Genomic DNA, 25,725 nt, shown 5'->3' with positions numbered 1-25,725 from the left:
ATATACATACATATATGTGTGTATATATGTGTGTGTGTATGTGTGTGTACATATGTATATGTATATATATATAAATTTTATCTTTAAGTAATCTCTACACCCAACGTGGGGCCCAAATCCACAACCTTGAGACCAAGAGTTGCATCCTCCACTGACTGAGCCAGCCAGGATACATATTTTTAGATAGAAGTATCTCTTGTCACTTCTATTAATGAAAGATCCTGTAGAAAGAGGACTAGACCAGGAACTGGAAGGCTTGGGTTCTAGCCCTGCTTTTGTCATTTATTAACCATGTATCTTGAAGCAAGTAACTGAAAACAATATAAACCTGCTTCCAGGGTGATAGTCAAAATATCTAACAACTAGCAAGGTAGAAGTACCACCCAAACAGAAGGGAAGCCTGAAAATCACAATGGACATGGGTTCAAACAACAACATATGTCAAAACAACACAGGCTGCTTGCTATGTGTCAGCCTATTATTATCCCTGCTTCCTTCCTTAACAACTAGTGGGAATACAACTCGGGTTGTGAGAACCAAATGAGTTAATACGTGTGAAGTTGCTTTAGAAAAAAGTTGTAAGATGAGTAATTATATAATTATACTTATTAATAAGCAGATTTCTTTCTTTCTTTTTTATTTATTTTTGAGAGAGAGAGGGTGCAAGTGAGTGGCAGAGAGAGATGGTGAGAGAATCCCACAAGAGGCAGAGAGGGAGAGAGAGAGAGAGAGGGAGAGAGAGAGAAGTGGGGCTCACCTGAAGCAGGACCTGAACTCACGAACCGTGAGATCATGACTTAAGACGAAGTCAGATGCTTAACTGACTAAGCCACCCACATGCCCTAAATAACTTTCTTTTTTTTTTTTTTTCAACGTTTATTTATTTTTTTTTGGGACAGAGAGAGACAGAGCATGAACGGGGGAGGGGCAGAGAGAGAGGGAGACACAGAATCGTTAACAGGCTCCAGGCTCCGAGCCATCAGCCCAGAGCCTGACGCGGGGCTCGAACTCACAGACCGCGAGATCGTGACCTGGCTGAAGTCGGAGGCTTAACCGACTGCGCCACCCAGGCGCCCCAATAACTTTCTTTAATAGCTGTCAGAGCAGAGATTATGGGTTCTACTCTAAAAATCACTATAATTAATATCATAATGTTGAATTAATATTTATGGCATATTCATTTAGATAAAATCAGAACACTATGGAAGTACACCACCAAACACAAATGGCCAAAAACCCCAAGAAAACTAATGCAGTGTGGTAAAATATCTAAGAAAATGTATAGGACTACAACTCAGTATAGTTATTATTTTCTACTTAACTCCTGACATATTAATCAGTAAACATTGAAAGTACACAATTTGAGTGTACTTTATTTCTCCTGAAATAGTAGTGTTATGGGTATCATATGTGGTACTGTTTTTGTTAGAAAGTTCTGGCACAGATTCATGTTCATCCCCCATCCCTTCTATTCCAATATGATTATGAAGTCAAAGAAATTAAATAAAACATAATGTTAAAATTGAATATATCATCATGAATTAATTTTTTTAAACTTTTTTTTTAAATGTTTTTATTTATTTTTGAGACAGAGAGAGAGACAGAGCACCAGCTGGGGAGGGGCAGAGAGAAAGGGAGACACAGAACCCGAAGCAGGCTCCAGGCTCCGAGCTGTGAGCACAGAGCCCTACGCGGGGCTCAAACCCACGAACTGTGAGATCATGACCTGAGCTGAAGTCGGACACTTAACTGACTGAGCCACCCAGGTGCCCCATGAATTCATTATTTTAAAAACATATTTCTTCCAGCTCTGTCCACTGAAATAATCTTTTTTTTTTAATGTTTATTTTTTTTGAGAGAGAGAACGAGCAGAGGAGGGGCAGAGAGAGGGGGGGACAGAGGATCCTAAGTGGGCTCTGCGCTGACAGCGGTGAGACCAATGTAGGACTCGAACTCACGTACTGTGAGATCATGACCTGAGCTGAAGTCAGACGCTCAGCCGAATGAGCCACCACAGTGCCCCTGTCCACTGAAATAATCTAAGGGGAATGACACCATAGTAACAATGAGCACCCCAGATGTCCAAAGTTTGGTTTCTAATTTCATTCCCCATTAAAAGGACCCACAGGTCTTTTGAGAAATGGCTGATTCCAGTTTTGTGACAGGGAAAATACAGGTGAGCGTAGGGAAATTTGGGGGCCAGAGAATAAGGCCACCTTGAATATTTAATGGACTTATGACAAAGGGACACAAGAACCAGTTTCAAGTCGTCCAACTGGACAAAACTGAAAATTTGAGTATCAAAAAGAATAATAATTGTTGTGGTCCCAAACACAATGAACCAATGAAAATTCATGAGACTGTATGCTATTTAGAAAAAAAATAAAGCCAGAAAAAACTCATATTACCATTTGAAACTGCTATTTAATCAACTCTTTATTTTGAAAATTGATAATTAAAGGGAAAGAATTAAATATTTATCCTGTTTCTCCTGTAGTAACTGTATGTCAAAGTAACCAAGTAGTTCCAGGTGATGAGGGAAGGTTTTACTTTATAGAATTCTAGCTAATAATGTAGAAGAAATGATAAAATCAGTAAATCATACCACAAGTAAAATTAATAATTTGGGCAGAGTTTATCAACTGCTGTTAATCTCATTAAATGAATGCTTGATGAAGAAATGGATATATATAGCATAATGCCAAAATAGTTCCACATAGATTCCTTTCTAATCACGTGGTGGCATCTTTAACTGCTCAATGGTGGGATCATGGTATCATTACCTAGCTTAGTGACCAATCTTTTTTTTTTTTTTTTAACGCTTATTTATTTTTGAGACAGAGAGAGACAGAGCATGAATGGGGGAGGGGCAGAGAGAGAGAGGGAGACACAGAATCGGAAGCAGGCTCCAGGCTCTGAGCTGTCAGCCCAGAGCCCCACGCGAGGCTCGAACTCACGGACCGCGAGATCGTGACCTGAGCGTAAGTCGGACACTTAACCGACTGAGCCACCCAGGCGCCCCTCTTTTTTTTTTTTTTTTTTTTAATTTTTTTTAACGTTTATTTATTTTTGAGACAGAGAGAGACAGAGCATGAACGGGGGAGGGCCAGAGAGAGAGGGAGACACAGAATGCGAAGCAGGCTCCAGGCTCCAAGCTGTCAGTACAGAGTCGGACGCGGGGCTCGAACTCGCGGACCGCGAGATCATGACCTGAGCCGAAGTCGGACGCTCAACCAACTGAGCCACCCAGGTGCCCCGGAAAGTATTTTTCTTGAATCCATTAAGACTTTAGATAAAAATTCTAGTTTATAGAAAATTCAGGGGGGAGAGAGGAACAAACTGAATGACACCATGTGGAAGCAAGCAGAGAAATCAAGAGGTAGGTTATTTTATAAAACAATTATCTTGATATCTCAAGTAAGTCAGTGTTATGGAAATAAAAAGGGTGGCTGAGAGTACTATGCTCTCTTAAAAACATATTTAAGGGACTTAACAGTGAGATCCCTGGGTCCTGAATTGGATACTGGCTTGGAAAAACCAGCTATAAAAGGTATTGGGAGACTACAGGGAAATGCGAAATTGACCTGGATGTCAAATAAAAGTTTACTGAGATGGCAAGGTAGATTATTCATGAAAGAAAGCAGGCTACAAAATATCACAAGTAGTATGATCTAATTTAGTTAGAAACAACCCATATATATGCATGTGATAAAGTGTTAAGAAAGGTATATTTCGGTGGTGAAAATAAAGTATTTTATTTTTCTTATTTTTACTTTGTTTAATACTTTTTCATTGCTTTAAATAATAAAAGGTTGTTTTTAATTTTAAAAAACCAGCTTCATAAGGTTAATGAAGGTAGAGATTTTGTCTGTTTTGCTCACTCACTGATGGATACCTAGCACTGAGAAAAGGGGCTGGCGCATAGGTGCTCAGTATATATTGCTGACTAACTATAAAGCAATGCCTGAAGAAATTGCCTTAAGTGACCCACTGTCCTTTATTTATTATTTATTATATTTATTTGTTTGTTTGTTTATTTATTTTAACGTTTATTTATTTTTGAGACAGAGACAGAGCATGAATGGGGGAGGGTCAGAGAGAGAGAGGGAGACACAGAATCTGAAACAGGCTCCAGGTTCTGAGCTGTCAGCACAGAGCCCGACGCGGGGCTTGAACTCATGAACCGCGAGATCATGACCTGAGCCAAAGTCGGTATTTATTATTTTTTAAAGTTTATTTATTTATTTGAGCTAGGGAGAGAGAGAGTGAGCACAGGGGAGAGGCAGAAAGAGAGGGAGAGAATCCCAAGCAGGGTCTGTGCTGTCAGCACAGAGCCCAATTTGGGGCTCAATCTCACAAACTGTGAGATCATGACCTGAGCCAAAATCCAGTTGGATACTTAACCAACTGAGGCACTCAGGTGCCCCAATCCACTGTCCTTTAAAGCTAAAAGGAGATCATATAAATGGAATAAAAGTATGAGTAATACAACAGATTTTGGAAAACATTCTTGCCTCAAGATGAACAGCAGAGTAATTTTCCAATGTCCTTACCTTATTAACCCACCAGAGCACTGAACAGCAAATTCCCTGAGATTTCTGACTGCTGACAATCCTGTCCCTGGCTGGAAGTGGCTCAATCTCCCACCTTGCTCCCTTCCTTGAGGAGACTACAGATAAACTAGAGAGAGACTAAAAAGGGAGTATAGTGGACAGAGGTTGAACAGTAGAAACTAGACTGAGATCTTTTCAGAAAAGGATTCGAGAACCACTAGCAGAGGCTGAGTACCTGAAGTAGTGACTCTGACCTAGACATTCAAATATCTTTGCTTTACATTGTCTTCGGCTCTTGAAAAGACCAGTATACAAAAACATATTAGATTTTAAATGAATTATAATATATATTCCAAAAAATAAATAAAAAACAAAAAAGCAAAATGGATATTCAAAAGAATATCTCTTACTTCAAGGTCTCAAAGGAGAATAAAAAAGTGTATATATATTATATATTAAATTATGCATCACGTGTAAAGGAAAACCATTAAGTTGGAAACATTTCCAATATGGTAGAGTTGTATGAAAAGATTTCCCGCAGTAAATGAGATTTAGTAAATCCTAAAGCAGATAAATGCGCACATTTCTTAAGAAGTAAGATGATGAAAAATTATATACATACTGTTCGGAAATGGCTACTTAGATGGTCCAGCCTGCTAAATCTTTTCCCACAAGCTTGACACGGATAGGGCCTTTCTCCCGTATGGCAGCGAAGGTGGCGCTTGAGGTCTGCTTTCCGCTTCACCACGTGTGTGCAGTACGGGCACTTGAACCGCATCCTGGGCAGATCATCTGTCAGGAGACAGTTTGATTAAATTTCTGGAAAGTTCATCATAACAATTGTATAACACGAAGAATCCCAAAGGAGTTGGTGAGTCCCGTCTTCGAAAGGCAGGAGAAAAGGAGAAGGAAGAAATTGCATTTATTTCTTTTATTTCTTTTCCCTTTTTTTTAATTTTAATTTTTTTATTTTGAGAGAGAGAGAGAGAGAGAGAGAGAGAGTGCAAGCAAGCAGGGGAGAGGCAGAGGGAGAGGGAGAGAGAGAATCTCAAGCAGGCTCCACACTCAGCACGGAGCTGGACTCGGGGCTCTATCCCATGACCCTGGGATCGTGACCTGAACGGAAATCAGGACCAGTGGGCCGCTTAACTGAACCATCCAGGCGCCCCAAGAAAGAAATTTTATTAAGACTAGATCATTAATGTGATCCTGAGTCCAGAACTGTAACTTCAGTATTTGATACATTTACAAAGTCAGGGTTAACTGACTCTCACCCTTATCTTTCTACTCAGTGTTGTAGAGTCACTAGATTTGAAATGTCAAAAGGTGGTGCTGGATTTTAAAACTGGAGATACAATCCAAAGTAAAAGTATTCAATATGATAGCTTTTAAGTGACTTTTTTATTTACCTATTTTTATCCTCTTGCCTTTTCTTTTCATACACTTGTAGTACTTTTAAAGGTGAAAAAATGACAAGGATATTTAATTTTTTTGTTTTAAAACTCATGTATTCAAAAGAAAAACGATAAAAAAGGGCGCCTGGGTGGCTCAGTCGGCTAAGCATCTCACTTCAGCTCAGGTCATGATCTCACAGTTTGTGGGTTTGAGCCCTGTGTTGGGTTCTGTCCTGACGGCTCAGAGCCTGGAGCCTGCTTTGGATTCTGTGTCTCCCCCTCTCTGTCCCTCCCCTGCTGGCACTCTGTCTCTCTCTCTCTCTCTCTCTCTGTTAAAAAATAAATAAATATTAAAAAAAATTTTTTTAATAAAACTGTATTCAAGGGGTGCCTGGATGGCTTAGTCAGTAGAGCATGCAACTCTTGATCTTGGGGTCATGAGTTCAAGCCCCATGTGGGGCATAGAGATTACTAAAAGCAAAACAAAACAAAACAAAACAAAAACATATATATACATATATATAAACTTTAAAAAAATAAAACTCATATGTATTCAAGATGTTAGTTATGATTGGAAGCAAATTTCATCAATTTAATAGCTGTTAAATTCAGCCGTTCATTACTGAAGTTAGGTTAACATAGCCTAGAATTACAGAAGTACAGAGCATAAACAGAGAAAAGATCAGTCTTTTGCTGTTTTAAAACTCAATAGAGATTTCTCATTTTTGCTCTGTTACCACTATGCCTTGGTCAACGGTCAGAGCTCAGCAGGACGTTTAGTAAGCTCTGTGATAGGATATAATTTCATGTCTTTTCAGGTTAGTACTACAGAAAAATGTGGTTAGTAAAGATCAATCCGGTTGCCTATTATTTTTTTTAATGTTTCTTTTCGAGAGAAAGCGAGCGAGCAGGGGAGGGGCAGAGAGAAGGGGTCAGAGGATCAGAAGCGGGCTCTGCACTGGCAGCAGTGAGCCCAATGCAGGGCTTGAACTCACGAACCTTGAGATCGTGACCTGAGCCAGTCAGACGTTCAACCAACAGAGCCACCCAGGCGCCCCTTGGTTGCCTATTATTTTAAGGTATCTTATCTACAACTGAATTGTTTGTTTGTTTGTTTGTTTGTTTAAGTTTATTTATGTATTTAGAGAAAGAATGTGCACGTGAGTGAGCACGGGGGAGAGGCAGAGACAAAGGGACAGAGAATCTCAAGCAGGCTCCGTGTTGTCAGCATTGAACCTGATGATACAGGGCTGGAACCCACAAACCGTGAGAAAATGACCTGAGCTGAAATCAAGAGTTGGATGCTTAACCACTAAGCCACCCAAGCACCCACAACCGAATTATTTTTACAAATTTATGGGGCGCCTGGGTGGCTCAGTCGGTTAAGCGGCTGACTTCGGCTCAGGTCACGATCTCACAGACTGTGAGTTCGAGCCCCGCGTCGGGCTCTGTGCTGACAGCTCAGAGCCTGGAGCCTGTTTCAGATTCTGTGTCTCCCTCTTTCTGACCCTCCCTCGTTCATGCTGTATCTCTCTGTCTCAAAAATAAATAAATGTTAAAAAATTAAAAAAAAAATTTATGTGACAACCCAGGAAATGTGAATACTGACTGGCTATTTACTGATGTTAAGAAACTGTTAATTTTGTTTAGGTACAATTATGGTATTGTAGTGGGTTTTTTTAAAAGACTATATTTTAGGGACACTTTCTGAAATATTTACAGATGAAAACTTATGATGTGTTATATTTGCTTAAAAATAATAAAGGGAGGGATGCTTAGGTGGCTTAGTCAGTTAAGTGTCTGGCTCTTGATTTCGGCTCAGGTCATGATCTCATGGTTTGTGAGATCAAGTCCTGCATTAGAGCCTGCTTGAGATTCTCTCTCTCCCTCTCTCTCTGCCTCGCCCCCACTCAGGCTTTCTCTCTCTCTCGCTCTCAAAATAAATACACTTAAAAAAATAATACTAAAGGGAAGGGTGAGAAGTAGTGATCCAGATGAAACAAGATTGACCATGAGTCGGAAGTTGTTCAGACTGGGTAATGGGGTACATGGAGGTGAATTATGCTATTCTCTTTACTTTTTTATATGTTTGAAATTTTCCTAAATTAAAAAAAATTCTAAATATATAATCTGAATCTTATAATCAGTAGGAGTTTCATCTTATGATTTTCCTTTAAATTCACATGTAAACTGTTAAGCAAATTTGCTACTTGATTAATTAATTTGCTGCCTGATTATGACATGCATTTCTGGGGCACCTGGGTGGCTCAGTCAGTTGAGCTTCTGACTTTGGCTCAGGTCATGATCCCACAGTTCATGGGTTCGAGCCCCACATCGGGCTCTGTGCTGACAGCTCAGAGCCTGGAACCTGCTTCTGATTCTGTGTCCCTCTCTCTGTGTCCCTCCCTTACTCACAGTCTGTCTCTCTCTCTCAAAAACAAATAAACATAAAAAAAATGACATGCATTTCTAATCCCTGTTCTCTATGGCAGGGAGGGGAGAATTACTGAAACCAACAACCTACATAATAATGTTTCTGCATTTTACTACCATCATAAAAATGAGATGTCTCCTATTATTGTTGCATATAGGATTACAGTGTCAATGCTATGGGTTGTGTGTTAAGTTGTTTTTTTTTTTTTAATTATGTATTTATATCTCAATAAAATCAGATATAGTTTCATTTCTGGTAGGTCTTGGGTCTGTGAACCTTTGTAAGTTCACATGGTTGCTCTGTTTAACTTTTCTCTATAAAAGTACTCCTCCCGAGTGAATACTCAGAAAAAAAAATAACCTATTTAAAGTGAAGCTATGCCCCTTAGAGATTTAAACCATTTAGAAGAGAGCTTTAAACACTTAACAGTGAGCTAATCATCTGTTGACACAGGTTTGGAAATCTTGGCTTTGCACCTCAGAAGTCTGTTAAGTTTTGACTATTCTCAAATTTAGCCAAGATTATTTTTAGTTAAAAATTTAAATTTATGTCTTATACAATAAATTTCATTAGAGAAGTAGGACTTAAAAAAAACCTCTTGGTTTAACTGCCTGTAACACTTCAAAGCAAGGGCATGTTGAGATAGGACTGATTTGGATAGGAGTCTTAGAAACTCATTGAGAGGACGGATGCTTTTTTGGGGTACCTGGAAAGCTTCTGGATGTGACATCAGATCCTGGACCATACGGATAGCCAACAGGAGTAGAGTCCATGTCAGCATCAACTTGTGCTTGTTCTTCCGACTGGGAAATGTGGCCGGAAGAATCCGATGTCCGAGCTTCTCGTTTGCTAGACTTATAATGAGCAACTTCAGAAGGCTGTGACAACCTCCAATGTTTGGACTTTTTAATGGAATCTTTCCTTTGTTCATGCTTGGCCAAAGGTTGTTGGGTGTTCCTTTGGGAGGCTGGATGGTAATTATACTTGCTCCAAGATTTCCCACTTATTATACCCGTTCCTTGATCTGGGCTTAGGTGAGAATGTGGAGAACCTCTTTCTTCTTGCCAGCTACCACTATAAAAGGAGGAACGTTCTATACCATTAGAATTAGCATCTTTATCGGAGAGACTGAAATAGCGATCTTTTTCTTTCTCGCTAATGTCTAGTGAAGATTTAATAAAGGTCTTACATACACTAATGACATCAGTCATCTGAAGGAAGCTTGCAGCTGACATCACTTCTATGACATTCTGACCAGTAAGAGAGAGTTTGCCGGAATAGACGAAGTCCAGGATAACCGTAAAAGTGTCGGGGGAGAAAGCCTGAAATGTAGCTGTAGTGGGTTGACTGGTCTCCTTTGAATTCTGAGAAAGAAGCATTTTGAAATAGCCACTGCTAGCAAATAATACATTTCGATGCGCTTTGAAGACCTTCCCTTCAACCAGAATGCTGCAATCACAAAAGACATCTTGCCTGCGCTGCTCGTTCAGTTGTTGCAGGAGGTGGGACTGGTGAGAGGAGATCTCCATGCTGGAGGGAAAAAGACACGAGGTTAACCGAAATGACACAGGCAACTGAAATAGCCATCAGAAACCTCTCTCTTGTTTCCACTGAAAAACACTTTCTTAGAGAATACAGTCTCCAAAACACAGGAGATTACTTAGTACTGTGCTCTTAGTTACGGGATTCGGGGACAATTATTTGTTCAGTCACCAACCTTTACTGAGTATCCTCTATGAATCAGGCTTTCTGCTATGTGTTGAACTGAACAGGCTTGCTTCCTGGGTTCATGCAGTGTTCAGTCTAGAGGGGGACCAGGAACTAAGCAAACACTCACGTGAAGTCACAAATGACTTGCCAAGGGCAAAGACAGAAAGACAATGTTGTGAGTAGAAGAGTAAGTCAGTCGAGATTGGGATGGAGAGGGTTGGGAACACCTCCCTGAGAAGTAATCTTTAGGCTGGGACCTCAAAGGTGAACAGGAATTAGCCAGGGGAAGAATGAGGGGAAAGATTACAGCTTCCAGCAAAATGGTGATCTATGGGCTCGGGTTTTGATAAGTAACAAGTAGGAACCCTCTAAGGACCACGACCTCAATGAAGAAAGACTAGTAAACTTTGCCCATAAATCCCTGGCAAAAAAACAAAGAAAGTTTGTCTTTGTGGGACTGGGGGGAAAAAAAAGTACCTAGGTGAGATATCAAACCTTTTGCTTTTTAGTTTTTTTTAATGTTTGAGAGACAGAGAGCAGGGGAAGGGAAGAGAGAAAAGACAGACACAGAAAAGACAGACACAAAGCAGGCTCCAGGCTCTGAGGTGTCAGCACAGAGCCCGACGCAGGGCTCAAACTCACGAACCTCGAGATCATGACCTAAATCCAAGTCAGACATTTAACCGACTGAGCCACCCAGGCACCCCCAACCCTTTGCTTTTTGAGGTTCTGGAATCCAAATTGATTTTACCTGTTTGGTGTGGCAAACCACAAGGTGAAATTTTAATGTGAAAATTAGTCCTGGGCTGGTAGGGCCCGTTGGGCGCCTGGCAGAAGTAAATGCAAAACCGCTCAGGAGGGGTGCTCTCAGGAACCAAGCCAGGTGGGAAGTAAGCTCTGCTTATGCTGAACTCAAAGTCATTCCCTTCTTCATATAAAGTGGATAGTTTCCAATATTGGATCATCATGGTGCCTAATACCTCTTATCTTAAAAAGAAACAAGCAAACAAAACCTCCCTTGGTTTCACAATCCACCTCTGGCTACTACTCATTTCTCTATAATGGTTTTAAATTTTGTTTTAAGTAAACTCTACACCACACATGGGGCTCGAACCCATGACCCTACGATCAAGAGTCGTATGCCCTACTGGCTGAGCCGGCCAGGCGCCCCAGCTTACTACTCATTTCCCTGCTCCCTTCACACAAAATTCATTGAAAGCGTGTTTTGGTTTGCTCTTTTCACTTGCCGTCTTCACTTCTGTTCTCTATCAGGTTTCATCCCGATCCATCAAAATCATTTTTAAAAAGCTCATTAGTAACTTGCATGTCAAGTCCAATGGCCATTCCTTTGTCCTCATTTTACTGAGGCAGTGGGTCCTTCTCTTCATCCTCAAACACTTTCTTCACTTAATGCCGGGACACCAACTCCTCCATGGTTCTTCTATCAGCCACTCCTTCTCAGTCTCCTTTGCTGGGTGTTCATTTTCCTAATCTCTCAGTGCTGGGGGATTCCGGACACGCTACCCTAAAATATGGCACCTTGGTGTATTGAATATTTTGAACTAAAGAAGTTTGGGAAAACAGCAGAAGCAGAAAGGTCACTCTGACACCCCCCTCCCTTCTCCCCTGCAACAAAAATAACCCTACTGTGAGAGGTGCCCTCCCTATACCCAGAAGAAAGAGATTCCTTATCTCAGAAAACAAAGGGACGCTGAAAAGAATGTGAACAAACAGGCTTTGGCGAGTTCCCCCCGCCCTTACTAAATTTATCTCCTACTCCTTGACCTACCATATTCCTCCACGACTGTCCTTCCGCTCTTCATCCAACCTAGCATAAAAATATACTCAGTGTCTGTTTCTTCCGGTCTTCATTTCCTTATGAAGGCTTCTGGGTCATGTAAAACTTACATTAAGTAATTTGTTTGCGTTCCTCGTGTTAACTTGGCTTTTGTCAGTTTAACTTCCAGACCCAGCCAGGAAGACGGTCAAGGAAAAATTTTCCTCCCCTACAGCTGGAAGGTCCCAGGCCTCAGGGCTCAGACCTCTTCTCTACTTAACACTATTCTCTGGGTGAGCCCATCTGGTCTCATAGTTTTAAATACCATCTTTGAGCTTATGACTCACAAAAAAGCCTCCAAAGGCCCCCCCACCATCCAGCCTCAAAGTTATGACCTCAAAGGCCCTGCGTGATGGGCACCTCTCGCGTCCAGGTGTCTCTCTGCCCTCATCTGCTCTGCTCTGTCCCTCACATGCCACATTCCAGCTACACAGGCCTCTGCCCATTCCTGAACATTCAAGGCATGTTCCTGCCGTGCAGCCCTTGTCTTGGCCATTCTATCTGCTTGGGGATTCTTCTCCCAGATATACACATAGCTCACATTCTCACATTTTCAGGTCTCTTTTCAAATGTCACCTTATCAGAGATCTTTCCTTTACCATCCTATATAATCACTCCCTTCTGTTCTCTGTCCCCTTGTTTACTGTTTTCTCCTACTAGAATTTAAGGTAAGAGAGCAGAGACTTGGCCTGCTTTACTTATGTATCCCCAGCTCCACACGATACGTGCTCAATCAGTGTTGCTGAATGAATGAATCAAAAATGTTAAAACGTACAAGGGAATCATTCTTTATAAAGAAGAATCAGCAGGTGGAACAAACAGGAGAATAGGAACGCCAACAATTTTAGAAAATAAAAACCCAAGAGACTATTAAATAAGCCTTTTTAAGACGGTCGAAGAGATAAAAGAGAATAAAAGTAGCAAATAGTCATGAGCATTGACGCTAGAGCCGGGTAGCTGGATTTGGAATTCTGGCTCCACTTAATAGCTGTATGAACCCAGGCAATTTATCTAACTTCTGTATCCATTTCCTTACCTGTAAAATGGAACAAAAAAATAGCACTTCTTTCATAGGATTATTGTGAGGATTGAATGAGCTGAGGTACACAGAGCACTCCAAATTATATGTTGGACATGTAAAAAGCACTTCATAAATGTTAGCCATTCTCCTTTTACTTTTATTATTATCCACAAAAAAAGAAACCAGTGGGGGGAGGGGCGGGAAGAAGAGGTAGGTTTGAGGGGGAACCAAATGGATTTAATATATGAAAAATACAATCAATGAAATTAAAACACCTCATGTTGCAAGATAGCGGCTGCCCCATCTCCAGCCTGATGTCCACATTCCTGGCAGGGAGAGGAAAAGACAAAAGACAATTACCAGCCCAGTTTGTCTTCTTTTTTTAATCGGGGCGGGGGCTGTGTGGAATGGCTTTCCTGGATGCCTCACCCAGGGGACTTACACTTGCAATGCAATGGCCAGAGCCCTGTCACTCCCATTAACGGTATATATCAATTACTACTTCTCATTTCTGTCAGAACTTAGTATTATACTTTTTAATTTGTCAATCTTTCAAATATGCAATGGTATGTCATTGCTTTTATTTGTGTGGATCATACAATTAATGTTTATTGACTGTGAGTCGGAGAATTTCTTGCTCATTACAGTGTTGTTAACTAACACTGTATAACAACTAACTAACTACAAAAAACAATGCCATACGATAAGTATGTATTTAGCTCACATGCCTATGGGTTGGCTAATTTAGGCTGGACTTGTTAGGGCAGTTCTGTGATCTTGCCTGGGTCCACTCACATACCTAGGAGTCAGCTGATTTAGGCAGCTTGTCCAGGTTAGTTGTGTTATTACATGGTCTCATACCTTCCTCCTGGAACCAGTTGGCTGGCTTGGCCAATTTCATCTCGTGATAATGGCAAAGGTACAAAAGACCAAGTGGAAATATATGAGACCTCTTATGGCTTAGGCTTGCAAGTGGCACACTGTTACATCTACCATATTCTAATAGTCTAAAGCAAATGCCATGGCCAAATCTAAAGTCAAAGGAAGAAATGTCTCGTGCTGCGTGAGTGGGAAGAACTGTGAAGTCACACAGCAAAGGGTGTGAATATTGGCAGGGGATGATGAACAGGGGCAATAATGCTATCTACACAATAACCTTTCTTATTTTTCAAGTTGGGTTGTCTTTTTTTTATTTATTTATAGATATCCTTTAAATAGCCAACATACTAATCCTTCATCAGCTATATGCTTTGCAAGTATCTTCTCCCAGTCTGTGGTTTGACTTTTTGACTTCACTTAAGGTGGTTTTCATTAAAAAGAAGCTTTTAGGGGCACCTGGGTGGCTCAGTCGGTTAAGCGTCTCTTAATTTCGGCTCAGGTCATGATCTCACAGTTCATGGGTTTGAGCCCCGAGTCGGGCTCCACACTGATAGTGCAATCCTGCGTGGGATTCTCTCTCTCTCTTTCTGTCCCTCCCATGCATGCTCTCTCTCAAAAAAAAGGAAAAGAAAAAAGAAAAAAAATTCCTGTTTCAAGGACATAAAGATATTTTTTAAAGTTCTGTTCTTCACTTTTAAGGCTTTAATCTATTTATTTTGCATGTGGTATTCTAATTTTTTTCATTCAGGTAACCAATTTTTCTGGCACTATTTATTGAATAGTCTATCCTTTCCCCATTAATTTGTAATACTATGTCTGTTATACATTTAGTTTACATAAATTCATGGATCTATTTCTGAGCCCTTTGTTCAGTTCAGTTGGTCTATTTGACTATCTCTGCAGTAATACTTCACAGTATTAATTGCCAAAACTTTAAAATGAATTCCCCCATCTAATTCATCAAATAACATTAAAAAGAAGTGTCTCTTTCTACTTCCATATAAATATTAGGGTAAGTTTATCAAGTTTCACTAAAAAAAAAAAAAATCCTATAGGCATTTATTTTGGAATTGAATTTATAGATTATGGCAAAACTCACATCTTTATGATATTGAGTCTTATCATCCAGGAACATAGTATAATTCTCCATTTATTTAGGCCTTTTTTTTGTATTCTTCAGTAATGTTTCCTTCTTTTTTCTTTCTTTTTTTTTTTTAATGTTTATTTATTTTTGAGAGACAGAGAAAGAGAGAGCAAGCAGGGGAGGGGAGGGGAAGAAAGAGAGGGAGACAGACACAGACTCTGAAGCAGGCTCCAGGCTCTGAGCTGTCAGCACAGAGCCCGACTCAGGGCTCGAATTCACGAACCGTGAGATTATGACCTGAGCCAAAGTCGAATGCTTAACCAATTGAGTCACCCAGGAGCTCCCCCTTATTTTCTTTATTAAGATCTTGCATATTTTTGTTAGATTTATTTATATTGACTGAATGGAAATGCTCCTAAAATTTCAGCATTAAGACTGATGTTTAGTATAGGCGTTTGATGGTTACCCTTTTGTTTCCAACTTGCTAAAAATTTTTATCATAAATGAGTGCTAAATTTTATTAAATGCATATGTGGTATTTACATGTTTTTTTCTTTCTTAATCTGTATATTAGTTTCCTGGAGCTATTGTAATATAGTACCATAAACTGGGTGACTTAACACAACAGAAGTTTATTATCTTGCAGTCTGGATGCTGGATATCTAAAACCAGATGTCAGCAGCGCCATGCTCCCTCTGAAACCTGTGAGGGAGGAATCCTTCTTTGCTTCTTCCTAGTGTCTAGTGACCCCAGGAGTTCTTTGGTTTGTGGCAGCAAAACCCCAATCTGTTTCCATCTTCACACGGCTGTCTTCTCCCTGTGTCTCTGTGTCTTCACAAGGAGCTCTCTCCTTGTGTCTTCACAATGTCTTCTTATAAGGACATTAGTCATTTTCTACAGCCATTTTTTAAAAGTAAGCGCTAGGCTTGACATGGGGTTTGAACTCACAACCCCGAGATCAAGAGTCACATGCTCTACCGACTGAGCCAGCCAGGAGCCCCAGACATTAGTCCTTTTTTTTTTTTTATTAAAAAAAATTTTTTTTAATGTTTATTTTTGAGAGAGAGAGAGACACACACAGAGCGGGGAGAGGGGCAGAGAATCTGAAGCAGGCTCCAGGCTCTGATCTGGAGCGAAAGGACACAAAAGGACATTAGTCATTTAGGATTAAGGGCCCATCCTACTCCAAAATGACCTCATCTTAACTGATTACCTGTGCAACAACTGTATTTCCAAATAAGGTACTGCAGGTTGGCACTTAGACATATCTTTTGGGGGGAACACAATTCAAGCCACAACAATCATTAGTATATTACATTTTCTGGGTGTTGAATTACCTTTGCATTCCTGAGATACTTTAACCCAGTCTTTACTTTTGTTTTTCTACCGAATCAGAGACTTTTGAAAAGACAAATTTTCTGCTTTTTCATCATAGTCTCCAATAATATTAAGTGAACTTAGTGGGTTGAATACTGTCCCCTCAAAATTCATGTCTACTTGAAAAAAAAAAAAAAAACAATTCATGTCTACCCGGAACCTCAGAATGTAACCTTGTTTGGAAATAGGGTCTTTGCAGAAATAATTGGTTAAGACAAGGTCACTGGATTAGGGTCTCCTGTCCTTATAAGAAGAGGAGAGGACACATAAATACAAAGAAGAAAAAAAAACCCTTGTGAAATAACAGGTGGAGACTGGAGTCATGCAATACTAGTCAAGAAATACCTCCCCCAGAGGCTGGAAGGAGTCTCCTCTAGAGCCTTCAGAGGGAACACCTTGATTTCTGACTTCCAGCCTCCAGAACTGAGAGAATACATTTTGGTTGTTTTAAGCAACCCAGTTTGAGGTACTTCGTTATAGCAGCCCTAGGTAACCAGCACACACTGCATGAAATTGCCAGGATTTAACCATTCTGACCAATAAAAATAGTAATTTCGTATAGTGGATCTAAACTCTTGATTTTAAATGAACTGATGAAAGGGAAAATATTTATTTCTGCATTAACAGAAGAAGCTGCAGCCCTTTAAAAGCTGTGATTTTAGGGGGGCCCGGGTCGCTCAGTTGGTTAAGCGTCTGACTTTGGCTCAGATCGTGATCTCTCAGTCCATGGGTTCGAGCCCTGTGTCAGGCTCTGGGCCGACAGCTCAGAGCCTGGAGCCTGCTTCGGATTCTGTGTCTCCCTCGCTCTCTGTCCCTCCCCCACTTGCACTCTGTCTCTCTGTCTCTCAAAAAATGAATGTTAGAAAAAAAAATTTTAATAAAAAAAATTTAAAAATAAAAGCTGTGACTTTAATTCTTTCAGTGATGTTTTCGTTTACTAGCCTGTTCTACAACTTCCCTTCCGTTTACTCACTATTCTATTCTGACTTCTCCCTCTTCTCATTTTTCTGGCAATTGCTTCCCACAACTTTTCTTGAGAGGATCACCCCTTCATCTCTTTCAGTTCTTATGGTTTGGGAGATACTGACTTGACTCATCACTCCAGAGGTCAACCTGTGACCTAGACCTGACAAATCGGGGCACTGCATTCCCATGGCCAGTTACTGGCTTGAGGATGGACACACCAAGCAAAGCAAGGAAAGGAGGTTCAATCAAAGTGAATCCTAGAATTTTTACTGGAGCAACTGGAAAGAAGACCACTCCCGTGAGGATGTAACCCTGGAGTTATATATTGTAGATGTTCTTTCTGCCACCATGACAGAGCCTCCATGAGAAAGGGCCAACGCTGAGGAAAGCAGAGCAGCGAAACAGAGAAAGGCCAGATCCCACTGACATCATTCTGTTTCCTAGGTTGGTAATTTTTTTTTTTTCTGTAAAGGGCCAGGCAGGAAATATTTCAGGGTTTGTGGGTATGAGATTATTATTTATAATAAATATATGTTTTTGACTTTGCCAATGGTCCCTGGCTCATTGCTTCCCAAACCCTTGTAATTTCCTAAGCAATAAGAGCAATAAAAGCATCTTTTAAAAAAATGTTAATTTATTTATTTTGAGAGAGAGGGAGAGAGAGAGAGAGCACGTACATGAATGGGGAGGGGCAGAGACAGAGGGAGAGAGAATCCCAAGCAGGCTCCACGCTGTCAGTGCAGAGCCAGACGCAGGGCTCGATCTCACAAACCGTGATCATGACCTGAGATGAAATCAAGACTTGGAGGCTTAACCAACTAAACCACCCAGGCGTCCCCAAGAGCATGTTTTGTTCTCATATTTGGTCTTTTATCCTCAGTTCCCGAAATCACTTCAGAGCCATAAAGGTGCCACGGGTGTCTTGCTATTCACAAAAAAAAACCCTTTCAACAACAGCTGAGTTTATGTTAATGAGGTGACTCTTGGAAGTTCCCTAGGATGGTGGGGGGGTTGTGCCAGGAGAACCAACCATTACATTAGATTAATTAGACTAGAGGTTTGGAACTTTCAGTCCCTCCCCATGACTTCTGGGAAAGAGGGGAGGGGCTGGAAATTGAATCAAGCACCAACAGCCAATGATTTAATCAATCACATCTATGTAACGAAGCATCCATAAAACCCCGAAAGGACAGGGTTCTGAGAGCTTCCAGGTTGGTGAACCAGAATGCATCCACTTGTTGGCCCCAAGCTCCATGGGAAAGAAGTTCTTGCATTTGGAACCTTGCCCTATGTATCTCTTCATCTGGCTGTTCACCTGTATCCTTTAATATCTTTTGTAATAAACTGGTAATCTGGTGAGTAAACTGGTTTCCTTAGTTCTGTGAGCCACTCTAGCAAACTATTCGAACCCAAGGAGGGGGTCCTCCAGTCAGTCAGAAGCACAGGTAACAACCTGGACTAGTGATGGGCATCTGAGGTGGGGGCCATCTTGCGGGACTGAGCCCTTAACCTGTGAATCTGATGCTATCTCCAGGTAGACAGTGTCAGAACGGAGTTGGATTAGTCTTGGAGAATTGCTTGATTTGGGGCGGAAAACCCACACATCATAGTGGGGCTCTCTCTCACAACTCCTCAGCTTCACCACTGTATTACTCACTTCTGCCACTGTGGCACAAAAGCAGCCATAGGCAACAGGAGAAGCAATGGGTAGAGTAGTGTTCTAATAAAGCTTTATTTACAGAAATAGCCACAGGCTGCTTTTTGCCAACCCCAGTCCTAGTCCCAGCAATGCCTTAAGCTATATCTATCCTTGGACTTTCCAGTTACCTGTCCCAATAAATGTCATTTTCCTTAAGCCAGCATGAGTTGGCTTTCCTTTTACTTGTAACCAGAGAATCTCGCTTTATAAGTTATTTCTGAAGGTTCTGAATTCTTTGATCACTTTCTTCTAATTATTAGTGCAGCTTTTCTTTTAAAAAAATGTTTTTTAACGTTTTATTTATTTTTGAGAGAGAGACAGAGACAGAGACAGGGACAGAGCAGGAGCAGGGGGAGGAGCAGAGAGAGAGGGAGACACAGAATCCGAAGCAGGCTCCAAGCTCTGAGCTGTCAGCATAGAGCCCGATGTGAGGCTCAAACCCACAAACTGCAAAATCATGACCTGAGCCGAAGTCACACGCTTTAACCAACTGAGCCACCCAGGAGCCCCAGTGCAGCTTTTCTTTAAAATCTACTCCTGATTCTGAAAGGAATCAAAATTTATTTCATAGAGGAATGATTAATTGACATCCAACACATTGTCAGTTCTTTTTCAGACATGAAAGTGTTTTATACAGTTTTAGTGAAAAGTTAATTCCGTGGAGGAAAAATGTTTTGTTTGTTTTTTTAGTTTAAATTTCAGTCAGATACTGCTTTCTTTTCTAGGCAACCTGTAGACGTTCTAAGTGAGCTTCAGTATTGTCACGTGTTGCAAACGGTAGTCACTCTGTGCAAATTTAAACAGGCTCCTGAGAGTTGATAGGGAGTGAGAAGATGTTTAACAGTGAAAGCAAAGTAGAAAACTGTCTCCTGACTGGAGACATCTGAGCACTGCCTTTGACAAGTGGAAGGAGTAACAGAGGACCTCTGAGGGAGAAGGCTGAGGCCTGGCAGAATGACCAGCAGCAGACTGTGTCAAAGGGCAGTCATAAGACTATTCCCTAAAGTGAAATATCCCACGTTGGCGGCTGAATTCCCAGTGCCATGTTCTCCCGTCTTGAAAGGAGGCTCTAATTCCAAGATAGGATTAAGAATAAGTTTAAGAGCCTTAATGAAAAGACTCCGATAGATAAAAGGGAAAAGGCAATTCACACGCATGTGTGCGCGCGCACACACACACACACACACACACACACACACACACACAGGACCACAACCAGGTAACACACATATGGCAGGGAGAGCAAGAGAACAATCAAGGGTGACCCTGAGGCCAATGGCATGGTACTGGCAGAGTGGAGTTACCGTTTACTGAAATGGGGAAGACTAGGAAAGGAACCCGTGGGGGCTGGTCTCTGCAGCTCAAGTTTGGACATGGTAAGTTTAACATGTCCTGTTATCCATCCAACAAGAGAGAAAGGGTGGGCGGTTGGACATACGAGCAGAGGTGAGGAAATAGGTCCAGGCTGGGGATGGGAACTGGGAATCAGCATTTGAATGGTATTTAAAGTCATGAGACTAGATGTGATTACCAAAGGAGGCAGGCCACATAGAATAGAGGTGAGCCCCTGGCCCTCTGACATTTAGGGAATAGAAGGACAAGGATCAAGCAAAGAAAGATGCCAGAGAAAAACCAGAAAACCAGGAAGACATCCCGGAAGTGAAGAAAGTGCTTCAAGGAGAAGCACTGGATGGATCAGTAGTGTGTGTGTGTGTGTGTGTGTGTGTGTGTGTGTGTGTGTGTACACACATGCACATGTGTGCATGTGTGCATATGTGGTGTGTGTGTGTGATGTGCATGTTTGCATATGTTGTATGTGCCTGTGTGTGTCTATGTGTGTGCACGTGTGTATCTGTGTCCCTGTGTTGGGGTGAGTTTCACAGAGAATGGGATGGAGGAGAGAGTACATACAACTCTTTCCACAGAATTTTGCTGTGAAGTGAAAGGATAAGGCAGATAGTGATAGAAAGGGGAGGTGTCATCAAGACTGAAGAAGAATTTGAGTACTCTGGAAAGAAAAAATTCACTGAAGAAATAAATTTCCAGATAGGGCAGGGAGGAATGAGATTGAGAACACATTAAAATGGTTACTGTTGAAAAGGATTAGTGAGGGGTGCCTGGGTGTCTCAGTTGGTTGAGCGTCTGACTTCAGCTCAGGTCACGATCTCGCGGTCCGTGAGTTCGAGCCCCGCGTCAGGCTCTGGGCTGATGGCTCACAGCCTGGAGCCTGCTTCCGATTCTGTGTCTCCCTCTCTCTCTGCCCCTCCCCCATTCATGCTCTGTCTCTCTCTGTCTCAAAAATAAATAAAGGTTAAAAAAAATTAAAAAAAAAAAAAGGATTAGTGAGGGGTAGGAGGACAGGATACCTTCTTCTTTGCAACAGAAAGAGATAATGAAAAAGTGTACAGATCTCTAAAGGAAGATGATATCGGGGCTCATTTCCGATGCCTTTGATCTCTAGGTAAAATAGCATTATTTGTGAAAACGATGAGGATACGGGAAATTTGGTAGAATTACAGTAGTTAACATAAAAATGTATATCTGATGTTTAATCTACTCTGATTTATACTTTCCACTTAAATCACAAGATTAAAGTATAACAGCATGAGCCCAGCTTACAGCATAGTAATACTCAGCAAATATTTAAGGGATTTCTACTGGTGAAACTGTTCCATGGATAGACTACAGCAACTGACAGGCAGGAGAAGCTGCCATTTTTCTTTAACCTACCCATCTTTGGCTGAATACATTTGTTCTTTGCCCTTGTAAGTAAGCAGGGCCTTCATAACTAAGGCAACTGATTTTGGTTTTTGTACTGGTTATCTACCTATTGTTTTTAAGCCCCCAAACTGCCTTTTTATATTCTGCTCTGTTTTTTTTTCTTTAACTTTTTTAAAATTTATTTTTCAGAAACAGAGAGAGACAGAGAATGAGCAGGGGAGGAACAGAGATAGAGGGAGACACAGAATCCGAAGCAGGCTCCAGGCTCTGAGCTGTCAGCACAGAGCCCGACGCAGGGCTCGAACCCACGAACCGTGAGATCATGACCTGAGCCAAAGTCAGTTGCTTAACTGACTGAGCCACCCAGGTGCCCCTGTTTTGTTTTTTGTTTTTTTTTTTTTAAATTTATATTTATTCTTGAGAGAGAGAGACAGAGCATGAGCAGGGGAAGGGCAGAGAGAGAGGGAGACACAGAATCTGAAGCAGGCTCTGCACTTGCTCTCCCTGCCATATGTCTGTGCTGATGGCTCAGTAGGTTCTGAGCCATCAGTATACAGCCTGATACAGGGCTCAAACTCACACAGCATGAGATCATGACCTGAGCTGAAGTCAGATGCTTAACTGCCTGAGCCATCCAGGCACCCCATATTCTGCTCTGTTCTGATGGGGCTGAGAGTCTGCAAACTACATTACCCAGTATCTCTCACCAGCTGGCTTCCTGCAGGATAGGTACAATGGGACTTGGAGGGCTGGAGGAAGAGGGGAACTCCCTGCTCTAGCTCTCACTGTTGCTAGTGGTTGCTGTAGTGACAGCTGGGTGGCAAGATTCTGGACTACAGCAGCTCAGGCAGATGTGGAATCTTTCTGGTGGTTCCAGCTCTCATCGAAGTGTTACCTCTCAGCGGATCCTGGACTGTGTCTCCAAAAGTGTAGCAGCAGGTATATGCTCAAGGGCTCCAGCAAGGATATATGCTTCAAGGGACATTAGCAGCTTGTGATCCCTGAGTATCATTTCCTTCTTTTTGTTCTCCCAGCCCCCATCCTCATTTGTGCTCTCCCACACCTTCCCACACCTGTATAATTTCCAAAGTATCTTTGTCTGGAATATCTAGAATGGCATCTGTTTTCTGGATAGGACTCTTACTTTATAACCTGGGTAACAGAAAAGGTCCCAGGAAATAGAATCTCTAAAATAGGGCTTGGGGGTTGGTTTGCTGTTTTGAGCTTGAACAGAATAATGGCCTTATTGCCAATGAAAAACAGAAATACTGGTAATCCATGTCCTGTAGTGGCATTCTGATTACTTGTCATCATTTGTTTCAGGTGAAGTCCTACTGAAGCAAACACTTTGGGAGACTAAGTGGCTGCTCTATCTCACCATGACATTAGTAATGATGACTACAAGGACACATCAGGTGAGCTGCTTCTGACTGTACTGGAGCACTTACAGAAAGGAAATGACAAGCTCCAAGCTTTAAACTCAGCTTAGGGCGCCTGGGTGGGTCAGTTGGTTAAGCATCCGACTTCGGCTCAGGTCATGATCTCACGGTTTGTGGGTTTGAGCCCCACATTGGGCTCTCTGCTGTTAGCACGGAGCCCACATCAGATCCTCTGTCCCTTTCTCTCTCGCCCTCTCTCAAAAATAAATAAACATTTAATGGGGTGCCTGGGTAGCTCAGTTGGTTAAGCATCGGACTTCAGCTCAGATCATGATCAGGAGTTTGAGCCCCACGTTCGGCTCTGTGCTGACAGCTCTGAGCCTGGAGTCTGTTTTGGATTCTGTGTCTCCCTCTCTCCCTGCCCCTCTCCCTCTCTCTTTCCCTCTCTCTCTCAAAAATAAATATAAGCATTAAAAAAATTTTTTTAAATAAACATTAAAAAAAATTTAAAACTCAGCTCAGGTCAACCATTAGAAAACCAGAGAACTTTGACAGGGACCTTAAAGGAACCTCTGTGAAGCCACAGGGTAGATATAGCTAAAAATCAGACACTAAATGTAATTGTGTGGGTTGTAAAATTGCAGCCTAAGTTGATTTTACATCTGACCAAGTCTCTTATATGATGGGTGCTGATTGTGAAGGAGACCCTGGGACTGGGAACATTTGAATAGATTCAGACACTCTGAAAACCTTGAACTTGTAAATTCCCATGAGTCTCCCTTGTCAGGAAGCAGCCTCTCCTTCGTCTGAGGAGACTAGCCTTCCCTTTCTCAAAGACTCTGTAATAACACACCAGAGGGAATTGCCCTATAAGAGGATGCCAATTTTCCTCCAAACACACCTCACCACCACTTATTGCCACGGACCATAACCACAATCAGCATTTCTCCCGGGGAATAATGAAAAAAATATCATATGGGAAGAGATAATTTATAAAACCAAAACTATTGCAAGGTTTTTCTAATTTACCTTGGCAAACACGGGAATATGTTTAGTGACGGATTCTGAGGGTTACCATGTTGAAACAGGCTGGATTTATTCATAAGGCCGCACTGGATTTTATGTGTTAGTTCAAACACTTAGGAATGGCTCTAAAAATTTGTGTCAAGGGCAGACCACAACTTGAACTCAAGGGTGGACTATTTTCAATGAAGCTGAGATGCCAGAACTCCTGCCATAATGTGGAGGAAGAAACCCAGAGATCCAGATGACACTTCCTTCACTAAGAGAATGCAGCTGTCACCTATAGGATGGAAATGACAAAGGGAGATGTCTTCACTGAAATGGGGATGACGAGATCCCAGAGTGGCAAAGGCCAAGTGACAGTGGTTAAATGCCAGAGACAATGTGTACACAATTACCATATACACAGCAGGAGTGGGTCTTTGGTGATGGCTAGTTGACCATGTTGTCTCTAAGAATTATCCAGATGAACAGCTTCCTAAAGTGTTAAATTGACCTCTATCACCAAAAAGCCAACAAACAAAAGTAAAAACAAATAAACAGAAATTCTAGGTCTCTTGAGCAATAATCTGACCTGGTTTGCCTTACTGGGGGCATGACAGCCTGTCATGTATACCACAGACCTAAACCAATGTACAGAACTGGATGTGTTGAACCTTTGATCAGAGAAGGATACTACACTACCACGAGTACGTACTGGAACATTTCCTCCCTGTCTTCCTCAAAGAGACCTGAAATAATGTCCTGGTAAATGATGTCCTACTAAATGAATGTAAGTGAAACCATGTACTAGGATGACTGAAGACTGAGAAAGAGTAATATCTAGAGCTCCGAGGGATTGCTAGATATTGGTTCTGAATTGATGTTAATCTCTGGGTACCCAGAACAGCATCGTGACCCACCAGTGTAGGCAGGGGCTTATCAAGGTCAAGCGTTGTGATCTTTCCATTGGAACAAACTGGCATAGTAGCCAGCACCTGGGATACAGCTATTGACTTGGAGAGATGTTTTCGTCTCTACATGGATTAGCAAGAACACGAGCTGCAGTTTGCTCTTACCTGTCAGGGACAACAGTTCACACACTGACAATGTCGTCCTGACTGGACACAACGAGCAGAAAGCAGCAACTATCCTAGGTGTCTTAGTAGGACAGATGCATGCCAGAAGGTAGGAGACAAAGACCCTGAAGATTGAGGGTCCCGCCTCCTTGCTGAAATTTTTAGGGGTCATATGATCTGCGACAAGTTGGGATTAGCCCAATATAAAGTGAAAGACAAACTGTTCTACCTTATGCCACCCACCACAGAAAGAGAGGCAAGTTGCAGGAATCTTTTGGTTTGGGAGCAACATTATGCCTCAGTCTAGGAGCTATTCCAACCTATATCTCCTGAGTAACTCACAAGATGGACAGTTTTAATTGTGGCCCAGAGCAAGGAAAGATTCTGCAGAAGGTCCAGGCTACAGTGCAAGTTGCTCTGTTACGTAGGCCTTATGACACAGCAACTCCAGTGGTGTTAGAGGATGCTTTATGGCACCAATGGCCATCCCCAGTAGAGGAATTATGGCCCTTAGAATTTGGGAGAAAATTCAATACTTCTTGTATTAGTTAAGGTTCTCCAGAAAAAGAGAACCAATAGAATGCATACAC

The 25,725-nt window shown here is 41.6% G+C and overlaps 1 protein-coding gene across 3 annotated transcripts in view; it reads right to left on the bottom strand.

Annotated features, from left to right (window-relative positions):
- The window catches only part of ZBTB8A (zinc finger and BTB domain containing 8A), a 68,602-nt gene that overhangs the window by 5,193 nt on the left and 37,684 nt on the right, over positions 1-25,725 (bottom strand). For all 3 annotated transcript variants that reach the window (XM_053210792.1, XM_027059784.2, XM_027059783.2), the window contains 2 exons: positions 9,088-9,911; positions 5,176-5,345 (listed from right to left, as the gene is read on the bottom strand). In XM_053210792.1, the coding sequence (XP_053066767.1) occupies positions 5,176-5,345; positions 9,088-9,910 (993 nt within the window). In that variant the 5' untranslated portion in view covers position 9,911. The remainder of the gene's footprint in view (positions 1-5,175; positions 5,346-9,087; positions 9,912-25,725) is intronic.

The sequence above is a fragment of the Acinonyx jubatus genome, chromosome C1 (genome assembly GCF_027475565.1).
Source record: "Acinonyx jubatus isolate Ajub_Pintada_27869175 chromosome C1, VMU_Ajub_asm_v1.0, whole genome shotgun sequence".
Classification (NCBI taxonomy): Eukaryota; Metazoa; Chordata; class Mammalia; order Carnivora; family Felidae; genus Acinonyx; species Acinonyx jubatus.
Note: the sequence above shows the minus strand (reverse complement) of the source record. Positions and strands in the feature narration are given on the sequence as shown.